The sequence below is a fragment of the Dermochelys coriacea genome, chromosome 1 (assembly GCF_009764565.3).
Source record: "Dermochelys coriacea isolate rDerCor1 chromosome 1, rDerCor1.pri.v4, whole genome shotgun sequence".
Taxonomy (NCBI): domain Eukaryota; kingdom Metazoa; phylum Chordata; order Testudines; family Dermochelyidae; genus Dermochelys; species Dermochelys coriacea.
Window position 1 is genome coordinate 309623297 of NC_050068.2, and position 20776 is coordinate 309644072.

General features: G+C 40.9%; 1 protein-coding gene and 1 long non-coding RNA gene across 3 annotated transcripts in view; both read left to right on the forward strand.

The window, feature by feature from the left end:
* CPED1 (cadherin like and PC-esterase domain containing 1) overlaps window positions 1-20776 on the forward strand; it is a 221472-nt gene that overhangs the window by 192206 nt on the left and 8490 nt on the right. For both annotated transcript variants that reach the window (XM_043495675.1, XM_038387589.2), the window contains exons 20-23: window positions 14955-15175; window positions 15437-15538; window positions 15754-15841; window positions 18397-18543. In XM_043495675.1, coding sequence (XP_043351610.1) covers window positions 14955-15175; window positions 15437-15538; window positions 15754-15841; window positions 18397-18543 — 558 coding nt within the window. The remainder of the gene's footprint in view (window positions 1-14954; window positions 15176-15436; window positions 15539-15753; window positions 15842-18396; window positions 18544-20776) is intronic.
* Window positions 1423-11093, forward strand: LOC122456418. The gene is made up of 3 exons (XR_006275337.1): window positions 1423-1434; window positions 7537-7542; window positions 10954-11093. It is a non-coding gene; the product is annotated as an uncharacterized LOC122456418 (long non-coding RNA).

Below are 20776 nucleotides of genomic sequence, written 5' to 3' on the forward strand. Positions count from 1 at the left end.
AATCTGTTGACTGGATGCTCCTGTCTCAGCACAGACATTTGTTTAAGATAATTCTTTTAATGGGTCTGTTCTTTGTTAAAATCTAATTTCTGTGGCATTTTAGCTTTTGGTATATTTCTCCTGTACACCTTAATTTCTCTTTCCCTATGGTATTATTTTTATTTTAACTTTGCTGTGAAGCATTTTGGGATAATTTGAGCATAAGTGACTAAATCAGGTAAGGGCAGATCTTGGCTCATGTGAGTAGATGCTCTGCAATAGGAGGGAATTGTTCCCATGTAAGTTGGCTGAGTGGGAACGGCCCTAAAGTTGTATTACATTGGACTGTCAGGGACTGATCACATTTAGGTCTCTTTGCACCACTCTGACAGTGTAAATGAGAATTGGGTCCTAAATACTGTGTTGTTAATTAGGTGTTCTTCAAAAAGGACTTTATTAAAGGTTCTGCATATTTTAATGCATTTATACTTTAACAGTTTTGTTCCTTTTGAAAGGTGTTTAAGTGGACTGTATCAGTACTGTGCATATTTTTTGTGAATGAACATGTTTATATCACATGACATCATAATAACCATCATTTAAATATTTACATCTCCCAATTACTGTTAATTATTCAAACTGTTATGTACATTAGTGACCTCCACAAGTGCTTAAAGCTAAATTCCACCCATACTAATGATATGTTCGTTTCTATAATACAATAAGCAAAATATTTCAAAACTGAAATGTATAGGGAGATTAAAAGAAGAACAAAGGAGCAATATACATATACTGTACCATACATATAAAATGATGGTTCTAAATTGTTGCCACTCAAAAAATAGATCTTGGAGTCATTGTGGATAATTCTCTGAAAACATCCACTCAATGTACAGTGGCAGTCAAAAAAGTGAACAGAATGTTGGCATCATTAAGAAAGGGATAGATAATAAGACAGAAAATATCATATTGCTTCTGTATAAATCCATGGTACATCCACATCTTGAATATTGCATGCAGATGTGGTCGCCCCATCTCAAAAAAGATATATTGGAATTGGAAAAGGTTCAGAAAAGGTCAACGAAAATGATTAGGGGTATGGAACGGTTGCCATATGAGGAGTATTAGTAAGATTGGGACTTTTCAGCTTGGAAAAGCAGCGACTAAGGGGGGATATGATAAAGGTTTATAAAATCATGACTGGTGTGGAGAAAGTAAATAAGGAAGTGTTATTTACTCCTTCTCATAACACAAGAACTAGGGGTCACCAAATGAAATTAATAGACAGCAGATTTAAAACAAACAAAAGGAAGTATTTTTTCACACAATGCACAGTCAACCTGTGGAACTCTTTGCTATGAAGGCCAAGACTATATCAGGGTTCAAAAAAGAACTAGATAAGTTCATGGAGGATAGGTCCATCAATGGCTATTAGCCAGGATGAGCAGGGATGGTGTCCCTAGCCTCTGTTTGCCAGAAGCTGGGAATGAGCAACAGGGGATGGATCACTTGATGATTACCTGTTCTGTTCATTCCCTCTAGGGCACCTGGCATTGGCCACTGTTGGAAGACAGGTACTGGGCTAGATGGACCATTGGTCTGACCCAGTATGGCTGTTCTTTATGTTCTAAAAATGCCCAAAATAAGTCGGGGGTTGGGAGGTGGGAGAGGTTGCTGTAGAGTGCTGCGCAGTTTCTGTTGCCATTTGTTGAAGATAAATGAAGACTCTGCATAATTCAGTCATGGTTCCCCCACTCAAAAGTAATATGTTCATCTGATCTATCTACCTATCTATTTTAGAATTTTGTATGAGCTCCCTCACCACAGTAAATTATAATACCGAGCTGTTCTATAGCAATTTTCATCTCTAGAGCTCAAAGCGCTTTACAACGTATCATTATCCACATTTTACAGATGGGCAAACTGAGTTACAGAAAGGAAGTGACTTGCCCAAAGTCATCCAGCAGGCCAGTGGCAGTGTCAGGGACAAATCCCAGGTCTCTTGAGATCTAGCCCAATGTTCCACCCACCCGGTCACATTGCCACCATAGTATCTGAGCTCTGATCTCAAGTATATCTCATACATAAAACCTTTATATATAAACAGCAAAAATGTTGTTGTTTTTTTATTTTGCAACTTCTCTCTCTGTGTGTGTGTGTGTGTGTGTGTGTGAGAAAGAGAGAGAGAGAGACAGAGACAGAGACTAGCATGACTGCCTTAGCTGGAACAATGGCCTCAACTGAATTAACTTTGGAAGTCTCCCATCAAAGTACTAACTTGGCCTGACTCAACTTGACTTTAGAACACTGTTAATCTTGTCATAAGGCACAAAATAAACAGGCTTGGACATGGTTAGCATTTGAATAGGAAAAGCCAGTTTAGGCAGGAAGTGATGTTCATGTTGAAAGCTTTCCTCTGAGTCAGTACTGAACTAGTGCCTCAGTATGGTGTTGCTGGATACTGTTCTCCTGAAGGTGATTTCTTACAGCTGAGATGTAATACTGAGGACCTGAACATCTATGGTTGTGTTAAATCCCTACAGCACTAAAATGTAAAGAAATAAATAAAAAGTACGGACGTTAATTCCAATGTCCCATGTCAAATTCCAGTGAAAATACTTTAAAAATAAATTCTTTACCTTCTATCCTGAATTGTTGTGTAATGTGTCTGTGCACTGGTAACAGTTGCTTTGCTTAAGGGACCGGCACTTCAAAGACAGATTAAATGAAATAGGTTGCATGAAGTTTGTAAATAACTTTGGCCTCTTTTTGGATGAAAGTCAGCATATCTAAGAACATCAGATATACATTGTAAGATCATTATTGTGGCTTCTTCATGTTTCATAGTGAAACAATAGAATGCAGTTTTAAAATACAATAGAATGCGTTTTAACTTTTTTTATTCACATTTCTAAAATACAATTCTGTTGTATTGTGTCCATCCATGCTCTATTGTATTGTGTGCATCCCATAACTTTGCTATAAATAAGACATAGAGAAGAAATGGCTTTTTCTTACTTCAACTTATTTCTTGTATTAAAATCTGTGGTTATTTCAGAGGTAATTTATAAAATATATTCGGTTCTTTATAACAGAAATCTAATTCACCCTGGCTGTGTTTTCCAGCTGTCTTTGCTTTGTCATTTAACTACTTTTTAACTTCATGTGTGAGTTAGTTCTGTTTCATGTGAACTTCAGACCACCTATGGTGAAAGAATAAGACACAAATTGGTTGTGACGTGAAACAGGATATAAATTCCCCAAAACAGTTTATAAGGGGACTTATTTTACTTTATGGTGTGTTAGCAGCACTAATCCATCACATGTTTGCTTTTCAAACACAACAAACAGGAAAGTGATCTAAAATATTGAAACTGAAGATTTCTGCAGGGAGGGATTCTCATTCAGCCAGCTTCTAGTATCTGTAGTCTCTTTGGCTTTAAACCCTGTTTAAGGCAAATTGAAAGCAGGCTACATTACACTGTAGATTCTAGTCACTGGGGGAATTACGTATGCATAACCTAATTATATCAAAGAAATGAGCAATCAAAATAGAGGATAAATTTTTATTACATCTGTGTGACATAACCCCACATAACTGTGTCATTAATGAGCTTTCTCTGTAATATTTGAGACTTATTAAAGCATAACACTAATTATTGTACAAGGTAACTTTTTAAAAGATGTCATGGGAAAGAGATTCTAAGAGCTAACTAGCCATTCAATTAGCAATGCACAGAAATCTGACCTAAATAACCAGGAAAAAAGGTTGTATTTTGTTTATCATTCAAAAATACTATTCTGAGTTTAGCCCTGTAATTAAATACCTGTGGGCCATGTGTAATTAAGAACAGGAAATATGAAAAGGCAATATTTGTTGAAGTACTTGAAATTCAGCTGTTAAAACAGGGACTCTAGTTTACGTTTTCTGAATAATGTCTTAGGGTTAAGTGGTGTTTTGAACGTAAAGGTGTTTAAATTTCGTAAATGTGGTTAATTTAGAATGATAGGTTTGGCTAAAAAGTGGAATTCCACTATTCTTACACAATTTATTGAAGACTGGTCATAATGGGAATTTTTCACACTAAACCGTTGCAACGGAAGACACTGAAACACATCTGTCTCTGCAGAAATGTTGCACTATATGAAGTAAAAATGTGATCCTGTGGTCCTCATGCAGATAAAATTCTCATTTATTTGAAGACTGCAAGGCACAATAGTAAAGAAACTAAGATACAGCATATTGTAAACATAGTCATTCATTTGTGAATGTTGCACAACTAAGTATGCGATCTTATATACAGCCCTTCTGCTGAGGTATTTCCATTATATGCTATAGGCCAGATGCAGAACTGGGGTAAACTGGTGCAACTCAACTGGAGTAAAAGGTGCTATGGCTACTGTACACTTGATTACATTCAGGGCTTAAATTCATCTGGAGTAGTCTGGAGCCCAGCTCCAGTAAATATGTTCACAGCTCTGAGGGGCCACAAGCTGGTTTCAGGGGGTCCACAGGGCCCTGCAGTTGAAGCCTGGTGCACCTCCCACGGGGCTGAAGAACTGAGCCCCAGCACACTTCCCGCGGGGCTGAAGCCCCCAGCCCCAGTGCCTCCCGCAAGGCTGAAGCCCTGACCCCTGGTGCTACCCCCCCCACCCCCTGTGAGGCTAAAGCCCTGAAACCCCGGCCTCACAGCTGAAGCCCGGAGCCCCGCCACCTCACAGGACAGAAGCCCCAGCTGCCCTCCCGCAGGGCAGAAGCTTTAATAAAAATCATTATGTGACAATTTATTTTTGTGAATGCTGTGCAATTTATTTTCATGGTAATTATGGGAAATTAACATATTTTCTTACTGTATATGGAGAGCAGCAGCAGCCCTTTGTAGGCTGGCAGAAGACAGATATGGTCAGCTGACGCAGAATGTAAGCAAGCCTGTCTTTCTGATGTAATCAACAAGGGTGAAGGTCACTAGGTAATCACACCTGATTTATGTGTATGGTTAACTTCTGTGTACAGTACTCAATTCCCCAGCATGAGTCCAAAAAATACAATCACTGTTTTTTCACAAGAAAGCGGAAACTGATTCAGAGGCCCGTGGGGAAGTTAGTGGCACTATTGTTCGTCAGGATGAAGAAGCAGTACAGAGCATCCCTGATGAGCAAGAAGAACATGACAACGAACCAGAAAGTGGCAGGAGTGACCTACTACTATGTTAGTCAGGCAGCCAAAAAAAGGATTTTTGTGAAAAAAAAAACAAACAAACCTGTGACTAAATGTAAGAAGAGGTAATCTGGGTTGCAGCATCTGTGTAAAAGTACAGTCTCTCAGAGTTGTGAGCAGAGGTTAAAGTTTGAGCTAATTTTGATGTTTAAAGCTATGGGGACAGCAAATTAAAACAAATAAAATCTCTGTGGAAAAAGATTTATGAGCTCAGAGTCACAGAAAATATTCAGAGTGAGGCAGAGAAAGATATGTTGATAGCATGTCAAGTGCCATGGCAGTCACAGCATACTGAAGCTATCTGGGAAGTATTCCATGCTGCGTGCAAAATCGTCCCTCCTATGATTTTGAAACAGAAATTGATCTGTGGAAGTTAAACGGACTAAATATGGGGCGAATTCTGCACTCAAATGTCATCTGCACTAGCATACAGCAGCACATTTGTGGAGGAAATGAAGAAAAAATATTTAAACATTTAATATCTCATAAGTTCAGAATCATAGCGATAGTTGATGAGTTAACTACTTTGAGCCAGGCTTCCACTCTTATCACCTACATATGATTTGCAATGGAGGAGATGGAAGAGCATACAAACAGGTTTGTTGACCTAATCGAGCTTCCTGTCACTGATGCTTCAACCATTGCCAGAATCTTGCTGCAAACGTTGGATGCAGTGGGATTCATGGAGGCTTACTTAAAGGAACACTTGGAGGCTCTTGTTTGTGCTGGAGCCACAGTCATGCTAGGTCAGAAAAGCGGAATGGCTTCTACAGCTGCATTTTCCAAAGTAATTGTCTGGCCCTGCTCCGCCAACTGACTGGAACTCTCTGTTCACGAGCTCGTGTAGGATGTTCATGGAGTCAACCACTTTAAAGTATTTATGGACAAACATGCCTCCCCTAAAAGTGTGAGGGAACTTCAAGAATGTGTGGCATCTTTGCATGTAAAAATCTTGAAAATTGGGTGCGTTCTGGGAACACAATGGGTTGCATCAAGTAGCTGTGCAGTGAAAGTGTTCTGGAAGAATTACCGTGCTCTCTTTCTTCACTTCCAGCAGTCAGTGGAAGCACAAGGTAAAGAAAAAGACATGTTCTGTGGACTCCAGAAACACCTGACTTTACATCATTTGTATTTAATTGGGCATACTTTCTGATGCTCTACAAAAGTTAGCAGAACTGTTACTTGAGCCTCAATCCAGGGAAATTAATATCCAAAGTGCACAAGACAAAATTCTGAGGCAGATTCGTGTTTTTGAGCAGAGAGTACAAGAACCAGGGGAGCAAGAGAGGCTTGCGTGAGAAGCCGAAGCTGGGATGGAATTCAGGGAATCGCGCTGAACACAAACACAAGAGGCATCATGTCAATCAACTGATCCCAATTCTACAGAAGTTTGGCAAACCAGCTGCAGCATAGGCTCATAGACAAAATGGATGAGCAGCTTGCTGCTGCTGTCAAAATTCTATATCCTAGGAACTGACCGCAGGATGCCGCCATACTCCGTGGAGAATGTGAAGTCAAGGCTAACTGCCATAGGTTGCAATTGGATGAGAGAGCGGTAGTGCATGGGTTCAGAGAATACAAGGACAGTCTCCAGAAAGCAATGCTAGCTACTGTAAAATCTCTTGTAAAGTGCTTCAGTACCATACTAACATAGGCGCTGACTCCATGGGTGCTCCAGCCAAGCTCCCCTACTCCCCCAGCACCTCCCACCCGCGGCCCCGCTGATCAACTCCTCCCTCTCCCTGTGCCTCCTGGCCACTGCAATCACCTGTTCTGCAGCATGCAGGAGGTGCTGGGAAGGTGGTGGGAGGAGCAGGGATGGGGTGCTCTCGGGGGAGGGAGCAGAAAGAGGCAGGGAAGAAGTGGGGCAGCGCAGAGTGGGGCAGGAAGAGGCGGGGCGGGATGGGGCTTAGGGAAATGGGTGGAGGGGGGGAAAGGCCAGGGGTGGAGTGGGGACAGGAAGAGGTGGGGCAGGGTGGGGGTTTGGAGGAAGGGTTGGAGTGGGGGTGGGCCCTTGGGCAGAGGGGAAGAGTGAAGCACCCCCCCGGGTAAAGAGGAAGTCGGCACCTATGCATACCGATAACATCAGTTGAATGTGAACGGGGTTACTTGCACGTGAACATAATCATGATAACTTTGCAATCATCTATGAAAGTGAAGACGATATCAATGCTATTTTTCATTAGCTTGGCAGGACAGCCTCGTGCAATGTTCAATGCTCAGCCATGCGTGAGATCCTGAATCAGGAAAGGAAAACATGCCGCAACTGATCTGAGGAGCAAGGTCAGGGAACCAAAAAGTATGAAAACATGATACAGCTGTGGAACCTCCTCAAGTAGCTTTTTGTTTGTCTAGGAGGCAGAGAAGTGGGGAGGTATGGGGAGCTCTGGGAAATACTTTCTGAGAATTTAAGCCCTGATTAAGTTGATTTACGGAATGCTGATTAATAGAAACTCCTGGTTAACTGAGGCTCATGAATGTTTCCCAGGGCCATATTCTACTCTTCACTGGCCTCCTGGTCCCCCAAGCCTTCAGTGAAAAGAATGCCAACTTACCAAAGAGTGGCTGCTTTGAAGGTTGCGCTCTGAGGGTCCCATGCTCAGAACACAGTGAAGACTGACCAGCTTTGCAGAATGGGGATTTCAAAAGGTTGTGCTAGTTGGAGCCCGGTTCTTTAAAACCTGTAGTGCATGTTGGCCTTTGTTTCATTGTGTTCTAAGCTCGGGGGGCCTCCAGACTACTAGCATCATCTATAGAGGGCAGCCAGCAGGCATTAAAAGTCTCTGCCCCAGGGTTGGTGGCCATGGAAGATTGCACGTTCTGCTTAAGCAAATGCTCTGATATTTTCCAAAAGATTTCAGTTCCACTCTGAAATGATTAGTTGGAATGAGAACAACAAAACAAGGACACTGGACTTCAGAAAGGCAGATTTCAACTGGCTCAGAGAAATAGTAGGCAAGGTCCTATGGAAAGACCAATTAGGAAGAAAAGGAATTGAAGGGGTCTGGCAGTTCTTAAAAGATGTAACACTAGAGGTTCAACATCAAGCTATTCCAACATAGAAAAATATAAGAGTCACAGGAGGCCAATGTGGCTCCACAAAAAGCTTTTTAGCTATCTAAAACCCAAAAGGAATACATACAGGAGATAGAAGGAGGGGCATGTCACCATGGAAATAGCATGAGCATGTAGGGACAAAATCAGGAAAGCCAGGGCAAAGAATGAGTTACACCTAGCAAGAAATGCTTGAGATGATAGGAAGTGGTTTTTCAAATACGTCAGACAAAAAAAAAAAGATCAAGGATAGTGTGGATCTGTTGCTCAATGGAGAAGGTGGGCTGGCAATGAAAGATGATAGGAAGACTCAATGCCTTCTTTGCTTCAGTCGTCTCTTAAAAAAAAATAGCATGACCGGATGATTAGCAAAGTTACCATAGACAATAGGGGAGGGGATGCACATTAGGATAAGTAAAGAAGACATCAGAGATCTTCTGAACAATTGGAATGAATTCAAATCAGCGGGGCTGGATACTATTCACCCCAGGGTACTGACTTAACTAGCTGAAGAAATCTCAGAGCCAATGGCAATAATCATTACAAACTCATGGATGATAGGAGGGGTCCTGGAAGACTGGAGAAAAGTTAATATAGTGCCTAACTTAAAAAGGAGGAGCAGGGAAACTATCAACCAGCCAGCCTGACTTCTATACCTGAGAAGCTACTAGAGCAAAATAAAAAACATTCAGTTTGCTAATACCTGGAGGATGAAGGAGTGATCACTAGCAGCCAGCATGGATTTCCTTCTTTGACAGCGTAGCTGATTTGGTGGATTGGGGAAATGTAGTGGGTGGATTGGGGGAATACCTGGACTTCAGCAAGCCTTTTGACACAGTTCTACATCACAGTCTGATAAGTACACAGGAGAAATGCGAGCTTGACAGAACTACCATTAAGTGGATACATAATTTATGAAACAACCAAACAAAGAGTAACTATTAATGGAATGATGTCAGGTTGGGGGAGGCCTCAAGTTGGGGGAGGCCTCAAGTTGGGTTCCACAAGGATCTGTTCTGGCTCCAGTGTTGTTTATATCTTTATTAATGACCGGGATGTCGGTATAGAGAGCACACTGGTCAAGTTTGCAGATGAGACAAAGCTGGGGTGTTGCCAGTACTTTGGAGGATAGAGCTAAAATTCAGAAGGTTCTTGATAAATTGGTGAACTGGGCTATAGACAACAAAATGAAACTCAACAAAGACCAATGTCGGGTGCTACACTTAGGGAAGGAAAACCATATGCACAAATATAGAATGGGGGGAAACAGGCTTGGTAGCAGCACTGCTAGAAGTATCTGGGAGTTGTGGTGGATCACAACCTCAACAGGAGTCAGCAATATGATGCTGTTGCAAAAACAAATGCAATTTTAAGTTGCATTAACAGAGGCATAGTATGCAAGTCATGAGAGGTGATAGTACCGCTCTACTTGGCGCTGGTTAGGCCTCAGCTGGAGTACTGTGTCCAATTTTGGTCACCAATGTATAGGAAGGATGTAGAGAAACTGGAAAGGATCCAGAGGCAAGTGACAAAGAAGATCAAAGGGATGGAATGCAAGCCATACGTGCAAAGGCTGAAGGAACGGGGTATGTTTAGTTTGGAAAAGAGGAGATCAAGGGGGGAAATGATAGCAGTCTTCAAATACTTGAAAGACTGACATAAAAAAAATGGAGAAAAATTGTTCTCTTTTGCCATGGAGAGCAGGACAAGAGGCATTGGGTTCAAGATACAACATCAGAGATTTAGATTAAGTCTCAGGAAAAACTTCCTAACTGTAAGAACAGTAGGACATGGAACAGAAAATTTGAGAGGTTATGGAAGCTTCTTCACTGGAGGTTTTCAAAAGGAGGCTGTCTTGGATGGTTTAGACCCAACAAATTCTGCATCTTGCTAGGGGTTAGACTAGATGACCCTTGCTGTCCCTTCTAACTCTATGATTCTATGAATAAAATGGAATCACAAAGGGGAAATGGTACAATCCTGGTATGGATCAGACTATACAAAAGCAACAACCTGCTGGCATGATAATCTGAACTCACTGAGAGTGTTTCAGGATAATCTCTACTTCCAGTTCAGGCTTTCCCTAGCCCCACAGAGCTGCTGTGGCTGGTTTACCTCCTTCCCACTTACCCTCATAGGGGATCCCTTTCTGAATGATTAGTCTATGTTCACAACCTATATTAGAGTTAAAGTGATAGGGTTTTGAGACTTGAACCTACAGATCCAGTGACATGCTGTGTATTTTCTCTTTGGTCTTGTGCTGTTATTTATCATCTCTTATTTTCCTACAGTGGTTAGCACCATGGTATTTCTACTGAAATTGCCACCTTGAGAATTGGTCTTGTCTGACTGGTCTCTTAATACTGCTTTTTCAAAATGACTGTTCATAATGTCTTCCCAGTGAAAGGTTACTTCCCCAGAATTGTGAGCATCGCTTGTCTCTAACACTTTCAATTCTGGCCAGTCCATGCAGCCAAGTGGAGACGTCAAGACTCAAATTCAGCTCTACTGCTTAGGAAGGTGGGGGAGGGGATAGCAGTTTTTAAAGCTCTAGAATTGTAAAACGTTTAACAGATTAAATTATCTTTTCTTTTGTGAAAAAAAAATGACACTTTGAAACTTGACTGTTTCCTTTCTGTCTGCAGTGGTTTGCAATGACTGGGATACTTAACTTTGAAAATCTTTAGAATGACAAACTGTAGTTAATGATAGGTTTCAGGCTAGCAGCTGTGTTAGAATGTATTCGCAAAAAGAAAAGGGGTACTTGTGGCACCTTAGAGACTAACAAATTTATTTGAGCATAAGCTTTCATGAGCTACAGCTCACTTCATCGGATGCATTCGGTGGAAAATACAGTGGGGAGATTTATATACATAGCGAACATGAAACAATGGGTGTTACCATACACTCTGTAAGGAGAGTGATCACTTAAGATGAGCTATTACCAGCAGGGGGAGGGGGGAGAAAACCTTTTGTAGTGAAATCAAACTGTAGTGTCCAGGAAGTAGATTTCTTATGTGGACTGGTCCAGGCTGAGGTTGATGGTGGGATGGAAATTGTTGAAATCATGGTGGAATTCCTCAAGGGCTTCTTTTCCATGGGTCCAGATAATGAAGATGTCATCAGTATAGTGCAAGTAGAGTAGGGGCATTAGGGGACGAGAGCTGAGGAAGCATTGTTCTAAGTCAGCCATAAACATGTTGGCATACTGTGGGGCCATGTGGGTACCCATCTCAGTGCCGCTGATTTGAAGGTATACATTGTCCCCAAATGTGAAATAGTTATGGGTAAGTTACTACGGTGCTAATAAGCGATGGTCACATAAACACCACCCTATACTGGAAACCTGCTGACAGTTATTCCTACCTACATGCCTCCAGCTTTCACCCAGATCACACCACACAATCCATTGTCTACAGCTAAGTTCTACGATACAACCGCATTTGCTCCAACCCCTCAAACAGAGACAAACACCTACAAGATCTCTATCAAGCCTTCTTACAACTACAATACCCATCTGCTGAAGTGAAGAAACAGATTGACAGAGCCAGAAGAGTACCCAAAAGTCACCTACTACAGGACAGGCCCAACAAAGAAAATAACAGAACGCCACTATCCATCACCTTCAGCCCCCAACTAAAACCTCTCCAACGCATCATCAAGGATCTACAACCTATCCTGAAGGACGACTCATCACTCTCACAGATCTTGGGAGACAGGCCAGTCCTTGCTTACAGATAGCTCCCCCAACCTGAAGCAAATACTCACCAGCAACCACACACCTCGCAAGAGAACCATTAACCCAGGAACCTATCCTTGCAATAAAGCCTGTTGCCAACAGGGTCCACATATCTATTCAGGGAACACATCGTAGGGTCTAATCACATCAGCCACACTATCAGAGGCTCGTTCACCTGCGCATCTACCAATGTGATATATGCCACCATGTGCCAGCAATGCCCCTCTGCCATGTACATTGGTCAAACTGGACAGTCTCTACGTAAAAGAATAGATGGACACATATCAGACATCAAGAATTATAACATTCAAAAACCATTCGGAGAACACTTCAGTCTCTCTGGTCACTCGATTACAGACCTAAGAGTGGCTATTCTTCAACAAAAAAGCTTCAAAAACAGACTCCAACGAGAGACTGCTGAATTGGAATTAATTTGCAAACTGGATACAATTAACTTAGTCTTGAATAGAGACTGGGAATGGATGGGTCATTACACAAAGTAAAACTATTTCCCCATGTTTATTCCTCCCCCTCCCTCACTGTTCCTCAAACGTTCTTGTCAACTGCTGGAAATGGTCCATCTTGATTATCACTACAGAAGGTTTTCTCCCCCCTCCCCGCCCCGCTCTCCTGCTGGTAATAGCTCATCTTAAATGATCACTTTCCTTACAGAGTGTATGGTAACACCCATTGTTTCATGTTCTCTGTGTATATAAATTTCCCTACTGTATTTTCCACTGAATGCATCCGATAAAGTGAGCTGTAGCTCATGAAAGCTTATGCTCAAATAAATTTTTAGTCTCTAAGGTGCCACAAGTACTCCTTTTCTTTTTGTAGTTAATGATGCAAGACATACAATGTCAGTAAAACTGTCTTCACATCATGCTTGTTGGGTTTGGCTATATTTTCACTGTTTTTTCCCATGGAATGTCTTTTTCTGTTATGTCAAACCAATGGTAGGTGTGAAATGTCAAAACAAATTTTCAAGGAGAAAATAAGCTTCTCAGAATCTTAATAGAATTAGAAATGAAATAGAAACTCCACACCTGTCAAATCAGTTCAGTGGATTGATGGACGTACTAGTCTACGGTTAGGGAAGGCACAGGTCTCGTCAGTTGTACTATTTATGAGTAGGATGGAAACCATTTGACCTCTGGGCTATCAACTGCCCTATGGGTGCCTATCTAATTAGGTCCCATTTTTAATCATACTAGTAAAGAGAAACCTAATACATTTGTTTTAATAGAAATTTTGCCACTCCCACTGTCATTTTAATGGTTGTCATTATCACCCAGAAAAATGCTTTCAAATGAGATGTACAGCAGGTAGGCACTACAGTGACAGCAGGTAGGCACTACAGTGACAGATATATCTACCCAATTATATATACAGTGACAGATATATCTACCCTATATACCCAATTTCTTAATATATCCTGTGACAGATTAAAGGGATATATTAAGAAATTGGGTGGGTGGTGTGCTGTGATTCTGACGTGATTCTGCTGTGATTGAAGAAGTATGTCATGAGATATGATGGACAAAGCTGGAAATCCCCTGCACATGAAACAAATGTCTGTGTAATGTGTGTGCTGCCATGAGTAGATAGACCCCAACAGACAGCAACTATGCAAGGGGCCATATTCTGTGCTGCACTTCCGATGAGCACAGGGGAATGGATTGCAAAGGTGGCTTTAGGGGCCCAAAGGCTGCTGCTCTGTAGTTCAGGATCACTGGAGTACAGAATGTTCCAGTCATTAGTATGTCCCCTTCTGGCCTGCAGCATGCTCCTACACCAGGGGCTGTGTGCGGGGAGGTGGGGGGTGTCATCTTAGTACCACATACCCTTTAATAGCAGGGGGTTTCTGCATGGGCCATCACTGCTCCTTTTCACTGCTCAGGCATAGTGGGAGCTGTTGTCTCTTGCAGAAGGCTAGGCTTTAGGGTGTAGTCATGTGCAAGGTAAGAGGAGTTATTCTCCAAAGACTTACATTAATTTCCACCGAGACTAGATGCAACACTAACATTAATTTCCACAGTTTGTCAGAGTTCTCCTATGATGAAACAAATTCTTAAGTTAGAGCTGTTGGTGACTAGCTACGCTAGTGATGTGATGCGCTAGGGATAGATGAGATTAAAATAAACACACACACAAACCCTATAGCCTCCATATATAGAGGAGCTCAAGGGATTTGTAGGTTGTTGCTGCAAAATCAGTACAGGGGACCATTAGTCAAGTAAGAAATCCTGGGCCAACCTCTGCTCTTTTACACCACTGTGAATCCAGAGTAATGCAGGATTCTTGAAGTGGCTTCTCTGTCATTGTGGAGCATCTGCCCATATTTGAGCAGTGATGCTTCCTGCTTGTTGTGTCACACTCCAGGATACTCTGAGAGTTTTCAGAAGCTTTTTTGACCTTCATTTTTCCCTCAAAAAAACAAACAAACAAATAGTATCTCTTTAAAGCTAATGCAGCTACTTCATTTTTTGATGGTTGTTTCTTTGGTGTAAATTCAACTATGATCAAATTTGAGGATGACACCAAAACTGATATGGTAGGAAACACACAGAGTATAGAGGGAAAATACCTGTAAAATGACCTGGAGATTACAGCAAAAAGTTGCAACCAACGGAGGGATTTATAAATGTAAAGTTCGACATCCAGGGAGAAGAAACAAGCAGCCAGAATGAAAAATGTAGGGATGTATCCAAGCAGATATAGCTGTCACAGTAAGCCAAACTTACTGTTTCCTTAATACTATTCTAACGTTACTTTTTTAATCATAATAAATAGATTTTGATAGAGAAAATTGTATTGGGAGTAGGAGTCTGGAGGGATGGTATTCCACAGTCTGAAAGAGATTAAATGTGATGCATGTAATGTAATGTTCTAGTTAGACTAGTGATTCTTAGACTGCCTAATGTACAGTGTATGAAGTGTATACTCTTTTATTTACATTTAAAGGTTCTTTTCATTGGAGACTCAACTAACAGAGGGATAATGTACTATCTGATTGAAAGAGTGAATGAAACCCTTCAGGAATGGCAAAAGGCTCATGACGTTAAAACTTATCATAACATAAATGATGGGAAAACATTTATTAGTTACTCCTACTACCCCCAGTTTTGGATCAATGTAAACCAGAGGCCAACATTTGAAAAAGCCCTAGAACAGCTGTTGCAAAGGTACAGTACAACTTCTATTGCTGGGTTGTTTGTATTCTTCTTCCATTCACAAATGTATTTAACAGACCTGTACCATTAACATCAGTAAAGAATTAAGCACAAGATGTACAGGCCATATTGTGCGGTTGAAAAATAGTCAAATGATGTCACGCGTCTGATCAGGATGCCAAATGCAGTTCATTGAAGTGTAATGTGATGCTGTTAAAATGTTTGCCATCTGTTTTAAGGCTACATGTGGTGTGCTTTCTTTCTTGGTTTCAGATCACATCCTCTTGAGAACACAGACCAGACTGTATTAGTTGTGGGTGGTGTTCAGTGGCTTAATTCCAATCACCTGCAAATTATTCAAAAGGTGCTGAAGAGGTAAAGTTTAGTTCTGTATGTTTCTATTATCCCATGTAAAACATTGATATGATAAATTACAGCCACCAAACTTAACCAATAGTTTCAGATAAAAACCATTTCATGGTTTTTTTTCATCGTTGAGCATTTAAATTTGATGTTAAAAGAAAATTTTGTAATGACTTTTCATAGATCTGCAAATAAAATGCATGTGCTTTATTTTACTTATTAAACAGGGAAAATCTATCAAATATCTTGGTAGTTATCAAATCCATAGGAATGGGCTTTCATCTACCAGTGGATGGAATACATTCTTTATCGCAGGTGGGTCAGATTTTGACTGCATTCCCATGAAATGCTTACTGTCTAACTGATGATTTTGCTGTCTCTTCAAAATACATTGCCACCTGTGCTGAACAAGCTTTAAATGGACCATTGAGAGAGAAACATTTGTATTTGTAATATAGTTTGCTGATATGGACTTGCGCCAATTACCCTTATTTCATGGATTCCACAACACTCAGAGCTCCTTTCCATGCTTCATACTAAACTGGTTGTTCCAAGAACTAGAAGCCCCTACATTATTATACATACTGCCAACTTGCAGAGCTGAGTGGGAGACAGATTGCTCCAGCCACATGGATAGATGAACCTCCCTTTCTACCAGGAGGTGGTACACCATTGGCTACTCTGCACTGCTCTCCATAAATCCAGCTTGACCAGCCAATACAGTATAGGCTGCTTTGCATCACCAGAACAGTGCAAGGCAGCTGAATGTCCTAGTGAACCTGGCCCTTTAGTTGAATGTTAATAGTGTCAGATGGTTATTCTAAATTAGATCAAAAGCACTCACAGTAGCAGAGGGACAAATTTTTTACTATGTTGTTGTTATAAACTGCCATAGATAAAAGAGTGTGGATGATAATTCTCATTGCTGTAAAAGGCACAAGTAATGATAACCCCTCCCATAAGGGTCTAACAGAAACAGATAAGACAATAAGAGGTGGTAACTTTAAACCATTCTTTTGTCATAATCATATTTATCATGTCTTCCCAGTTCTGTAACATTTGAGGGGTGAGGGGAAGGGATGAGGGGCTCTGAAGGAGAGAATAAGATCTGGGTTGGGTCAATCACAAAAATTAATTTTGAGAGCAATTTTGAGGGATGGACCCTCTTCCCTAACCAGTGTAGTCCTGGAGGCAGGGCAGAGGAGTGGAAGCTGGAAGACCTGAGTGCTATTCCCAGTTCTGCCAGTAGCTTGTTGCATGACTGTAGGTTTCTCAGATAAACTCTCTCTCTCTCTCTCCCTCCCCATTTGTAAAGTAGGGATGTTATTATTCACCCTTCTTTGTAAAGTGCTTTGACAGCAACAGCTGAAAAGCAATAGATTATCCATAAATATGGCTGTTTATAGTCAGAATGCCTTGATTTTTTTTTCCAGTTTTGCAACTGACTCAGTGTGACCTAGGCAAGTCATCTCTCTTTGCTCCAGTTTATTAATCTGTAAAATGAATGTAATTGTCATGACTTCCATTTTGGGGGGAAAATGAGTGAACACAGGAACAAGAGCAACAAAACTGTCCCAGTCTACCTTTACTTGGCTCCTCCCTTTATTTATCTCCTGTCATGGCTCTGAATAGAAATTAGGACTGGATGGGAAAACCAACCTAATTCAGTCCTAAAATAGGCAAGGGAAAGAAGGATGGTCCAGTGGTTGGGACACTGGCCTGGGAATATGGGAGACCCAGTTTCAATTCCCTGCTCTGACAAAGACTTCATGTGTGACCTTGACAAGACACGTAGCCTCTCTGTGCCTCAGCTCCATATCTGTACAAGAAGGGTCTCAGAGGAGACAGGCACCACCAGGATAAAACCACCAATTGAAACATCATGAAAAATGATGCCGCTAAGTCCCAGTCACAGGATATGTACAAGATAGGTAAGGTAAGACCACAAAAAAAGTCTTCTCAGGGACAACTTTGTGGTTTGGTTTTATTTTATTAGTCAGCAAATCCACAGAAATCTGGAAAACAATCTGATTTAATTGCAGTCCATTGTTACTGCTTCTGTCCAAACATTCCTCTTATTTTCAATATCTGAGTCTCAAGCAAATTCACTAGCATGGTTTGGGTGTGTTGGACCTCGGCTCAAAAGCCTCTCTGTCTGATGTTGCTGTACAATGTAAAATGCAATCACTTGATGACTTACAGCTAACATATTCTATTCCTGGCCTCCCTGCCGTGTCTTGACAAATGCTAGGCTGCTCCTCAATGTCGCAGGTTTGAGGGGATTCAGGGAACTGCAGAATAACAACTCCTGTCAAGGACAATGGACTCAAATACCTGTGATTTTTAAGCCAAATTTGTCTTTTACTGGACAATAACTACTATGAGGAGAAGGAAATGAATGAGCTGCTACTTTATAATAGGACCTTTAATGATTTTCACTTTAGTGTTACGGGACTTAATTTCTTTCGTAGGAGGACATCCACATATAATTATGAAAGTGCCAATTACTATTATATGTATTAATTAATTAATTTTAACGCTTAATTCTTTTTAAAATTAGGCTGACTTCTTCTTTGTACATGATATACTCTTTTGTATAAAGAAGAGCTAATTCAATAATTTTCTTTACATCTTTGTATGCATCAATAATGTGTTGAGAAATTGCTTCAAAATCTAACAAAGCCTTGGAGCAATAGCTATTTTCACTAATGGAATTGCTATAATTCATGTGTAGAAAATAGTATAATTATTTTATTTAATATTGGCCCAATTCTGCAGTTTTGCCATTACTTTAGGTTCAGATCCTGCTACCATTGAAATCAGTCAGTGTATTAGTGAATAACATTGATATTTTTTGCTTTGGAATACAGCCTGAAGTACAAAATTTATGGAATGAAAATTTGGTTATTCTGGATACTGCAAAAAGATATGGCTATGAGGTGGTTGATACTTTCATCATCACAATGGGACGTTACAAAGAATTTCTGCAAGGGAAGTGTGGATGTCATTTCCATGAGGTAGTCATTTATTGTTTATACTGGTCTCATTTAAGTATTTAAAAGGTGTTTTAACTGTCAGATGCCACAGTGAAAATATGTACAGCATAGTGCATAGTAGTGGATCAAAGGTAGACCTAAATGAAGCTTGAAAAGGTTTCTAATGCATGTGAAGATATATGTAGCTCACCATGGAGGGGAACAGAAGTTGTGTAATGGCCAAGGTTCAGATCCTCCAAGGTATTTAGGTACTTTACTCCCAATGGGTTAGGTACCCATATACCTTTAAGAATCTAATGAAACAGAAAGACCCTAAAAATGGAGTCCTATCCATGTAAACCCAGTGGAATCACAAAAGTGCAGTTCTGAAAATATACTTCTAACTAATGGAAAGAGGTTTCTCTGTGTAGGGCTTTGTTTCCAGGCTCTTGAGCTTTTCTACTCTGCACTGTATTATCTTGTTTCTTCTGGATCTGTTCAGTCTACCTATTTTGATATTGTCACCTACCAGTTGTTTGTCTCAAGTCTTACTTAGCTGGTTTATTAACTTCACTCATCCTGAACTGCCACTGCATGTTCTCATTTGAGGAAGTGGGAGTTACAAGTATGTTGTTTGATTAGAACTTTCCTGTAGCAGGGTGTGTACAGGAAGAGGGTTGCACTGGCAGAGGGTTGTGAAGAGGTACCATAATTGTGCTCTTATCTGTGTATATTCTTAGTTTTCCCTTCTGGTTGTATACCTGAAGGAATTCTCTGTTCCATTTTACACTTACTGAGCTAAATTCAGCTTTATGTTGGCACAGGTACAACGCCTTGGCAATGGAAAGCCCACCAGATGCGTTGCTGCAGTTGTGCAAAGGGTCTGTAGCCTCCCCTCCACCAGAGAACTCGAGCGCTTCCAGTCAGCCCCAAGAGTGAATGATGCAGGCTGGGGAGGGGGGCATGGCCAGGGTGGCTGTCCCTGGCTGAAAACTAAACTGGCTCCCCTGGAAAACCCTGGGGAGGTCTGTAGCATACCACACCCTGCCTTGCTTAGTGAATCCCCCAGGCTGGCACAGAGAAGTGTGATTAACTCAGACCTCCTGGTGTCACCTGTACTGAATCTGGATGCAAGTGAATTAGCATCATTTAGGCTCTCATTTCAGCTAACAGTATGTCACCTCCTTTGAACCTTTTTGGTGTAGGGTTTGTGTTAGGACATGTTCAAAGCGTGCTGCATTCCATTGCCCCCAAGGACTGTTAGAAGCTGGTGCAATGTGGAGCAACCAGAGGAGCTCCAGGTTCCACCAAGGGTCAAACCTGCAAGCCCCAGAATTGGGAGGGGATGCAGGAGAATTGCATAAAGCAATCTGCATTCCAATACATCTGAAGGCTTATTAGCTTCAGGATGCTATACTGATCCCTGTTGTTTGAATTAATGCACTAAGGCTCAACATAAGAAGGTGTGAGGATAGTTAACATGGAGAAATAGACATATTGAATCTATTTCCCCGTGTTAAGTATCCTCACACCTTTTTGTCAACTGTCTAAATGGGCCATCTTGATTATCACTACAAAAGTTTTTTCTCCTGCTGATAATAGCTCATCTTAATTAATTCTCCTCTGAGCTCACCTTTTCATGTTCTCTGTGTGTGTGTATGTATGTGTGTGTGTATATATATATATATATATATGTATGTATATGTATGTGTGTGTGTGTGTGTGTGTGTGTGTGTGTGTGTATGTATGTATGTATGTATATATATACACACACACTTCTTACTATATGTTCCATTCTATGCATCCGATGAAGTGGGCTGTAGCCCATGAAAGCTTACGCTCAAATCAATTTGTTAGTCTCTAAGGTGCCACAAGTACTCGTGTTCTTTTTGAAGATATTTAATGTTGTTCTGGTTTCCTTTCAGATATATTTTGAGTGTCTTCTGTGTCTTTTCACAGTTAGCCCTGTTAGACGAGGGATCAGTTTTGCATTTGCATTTTTAGTACCATAAATATATGAAACGGAGAAGTGCTCCCTTGATTTGAAGCATTGCTCTGAGTGAAACCAGAAGACATTCTTCCCTGATGATCATATAAAGGTGCACCCTCTGCCTCACAATTGACTGTGATCATTCCAAATACGAGACTTGATTTAAGGAAGTTCCCTGGTGTCATCAAGAGAAGTACCATAGAATTCCATTAAGGTCTCACCAAAGTTTCTGTGAAGCTAATTTGTTGGTATGAGAGGCCAGTGCCAGGATTCCAGAGTTGAATT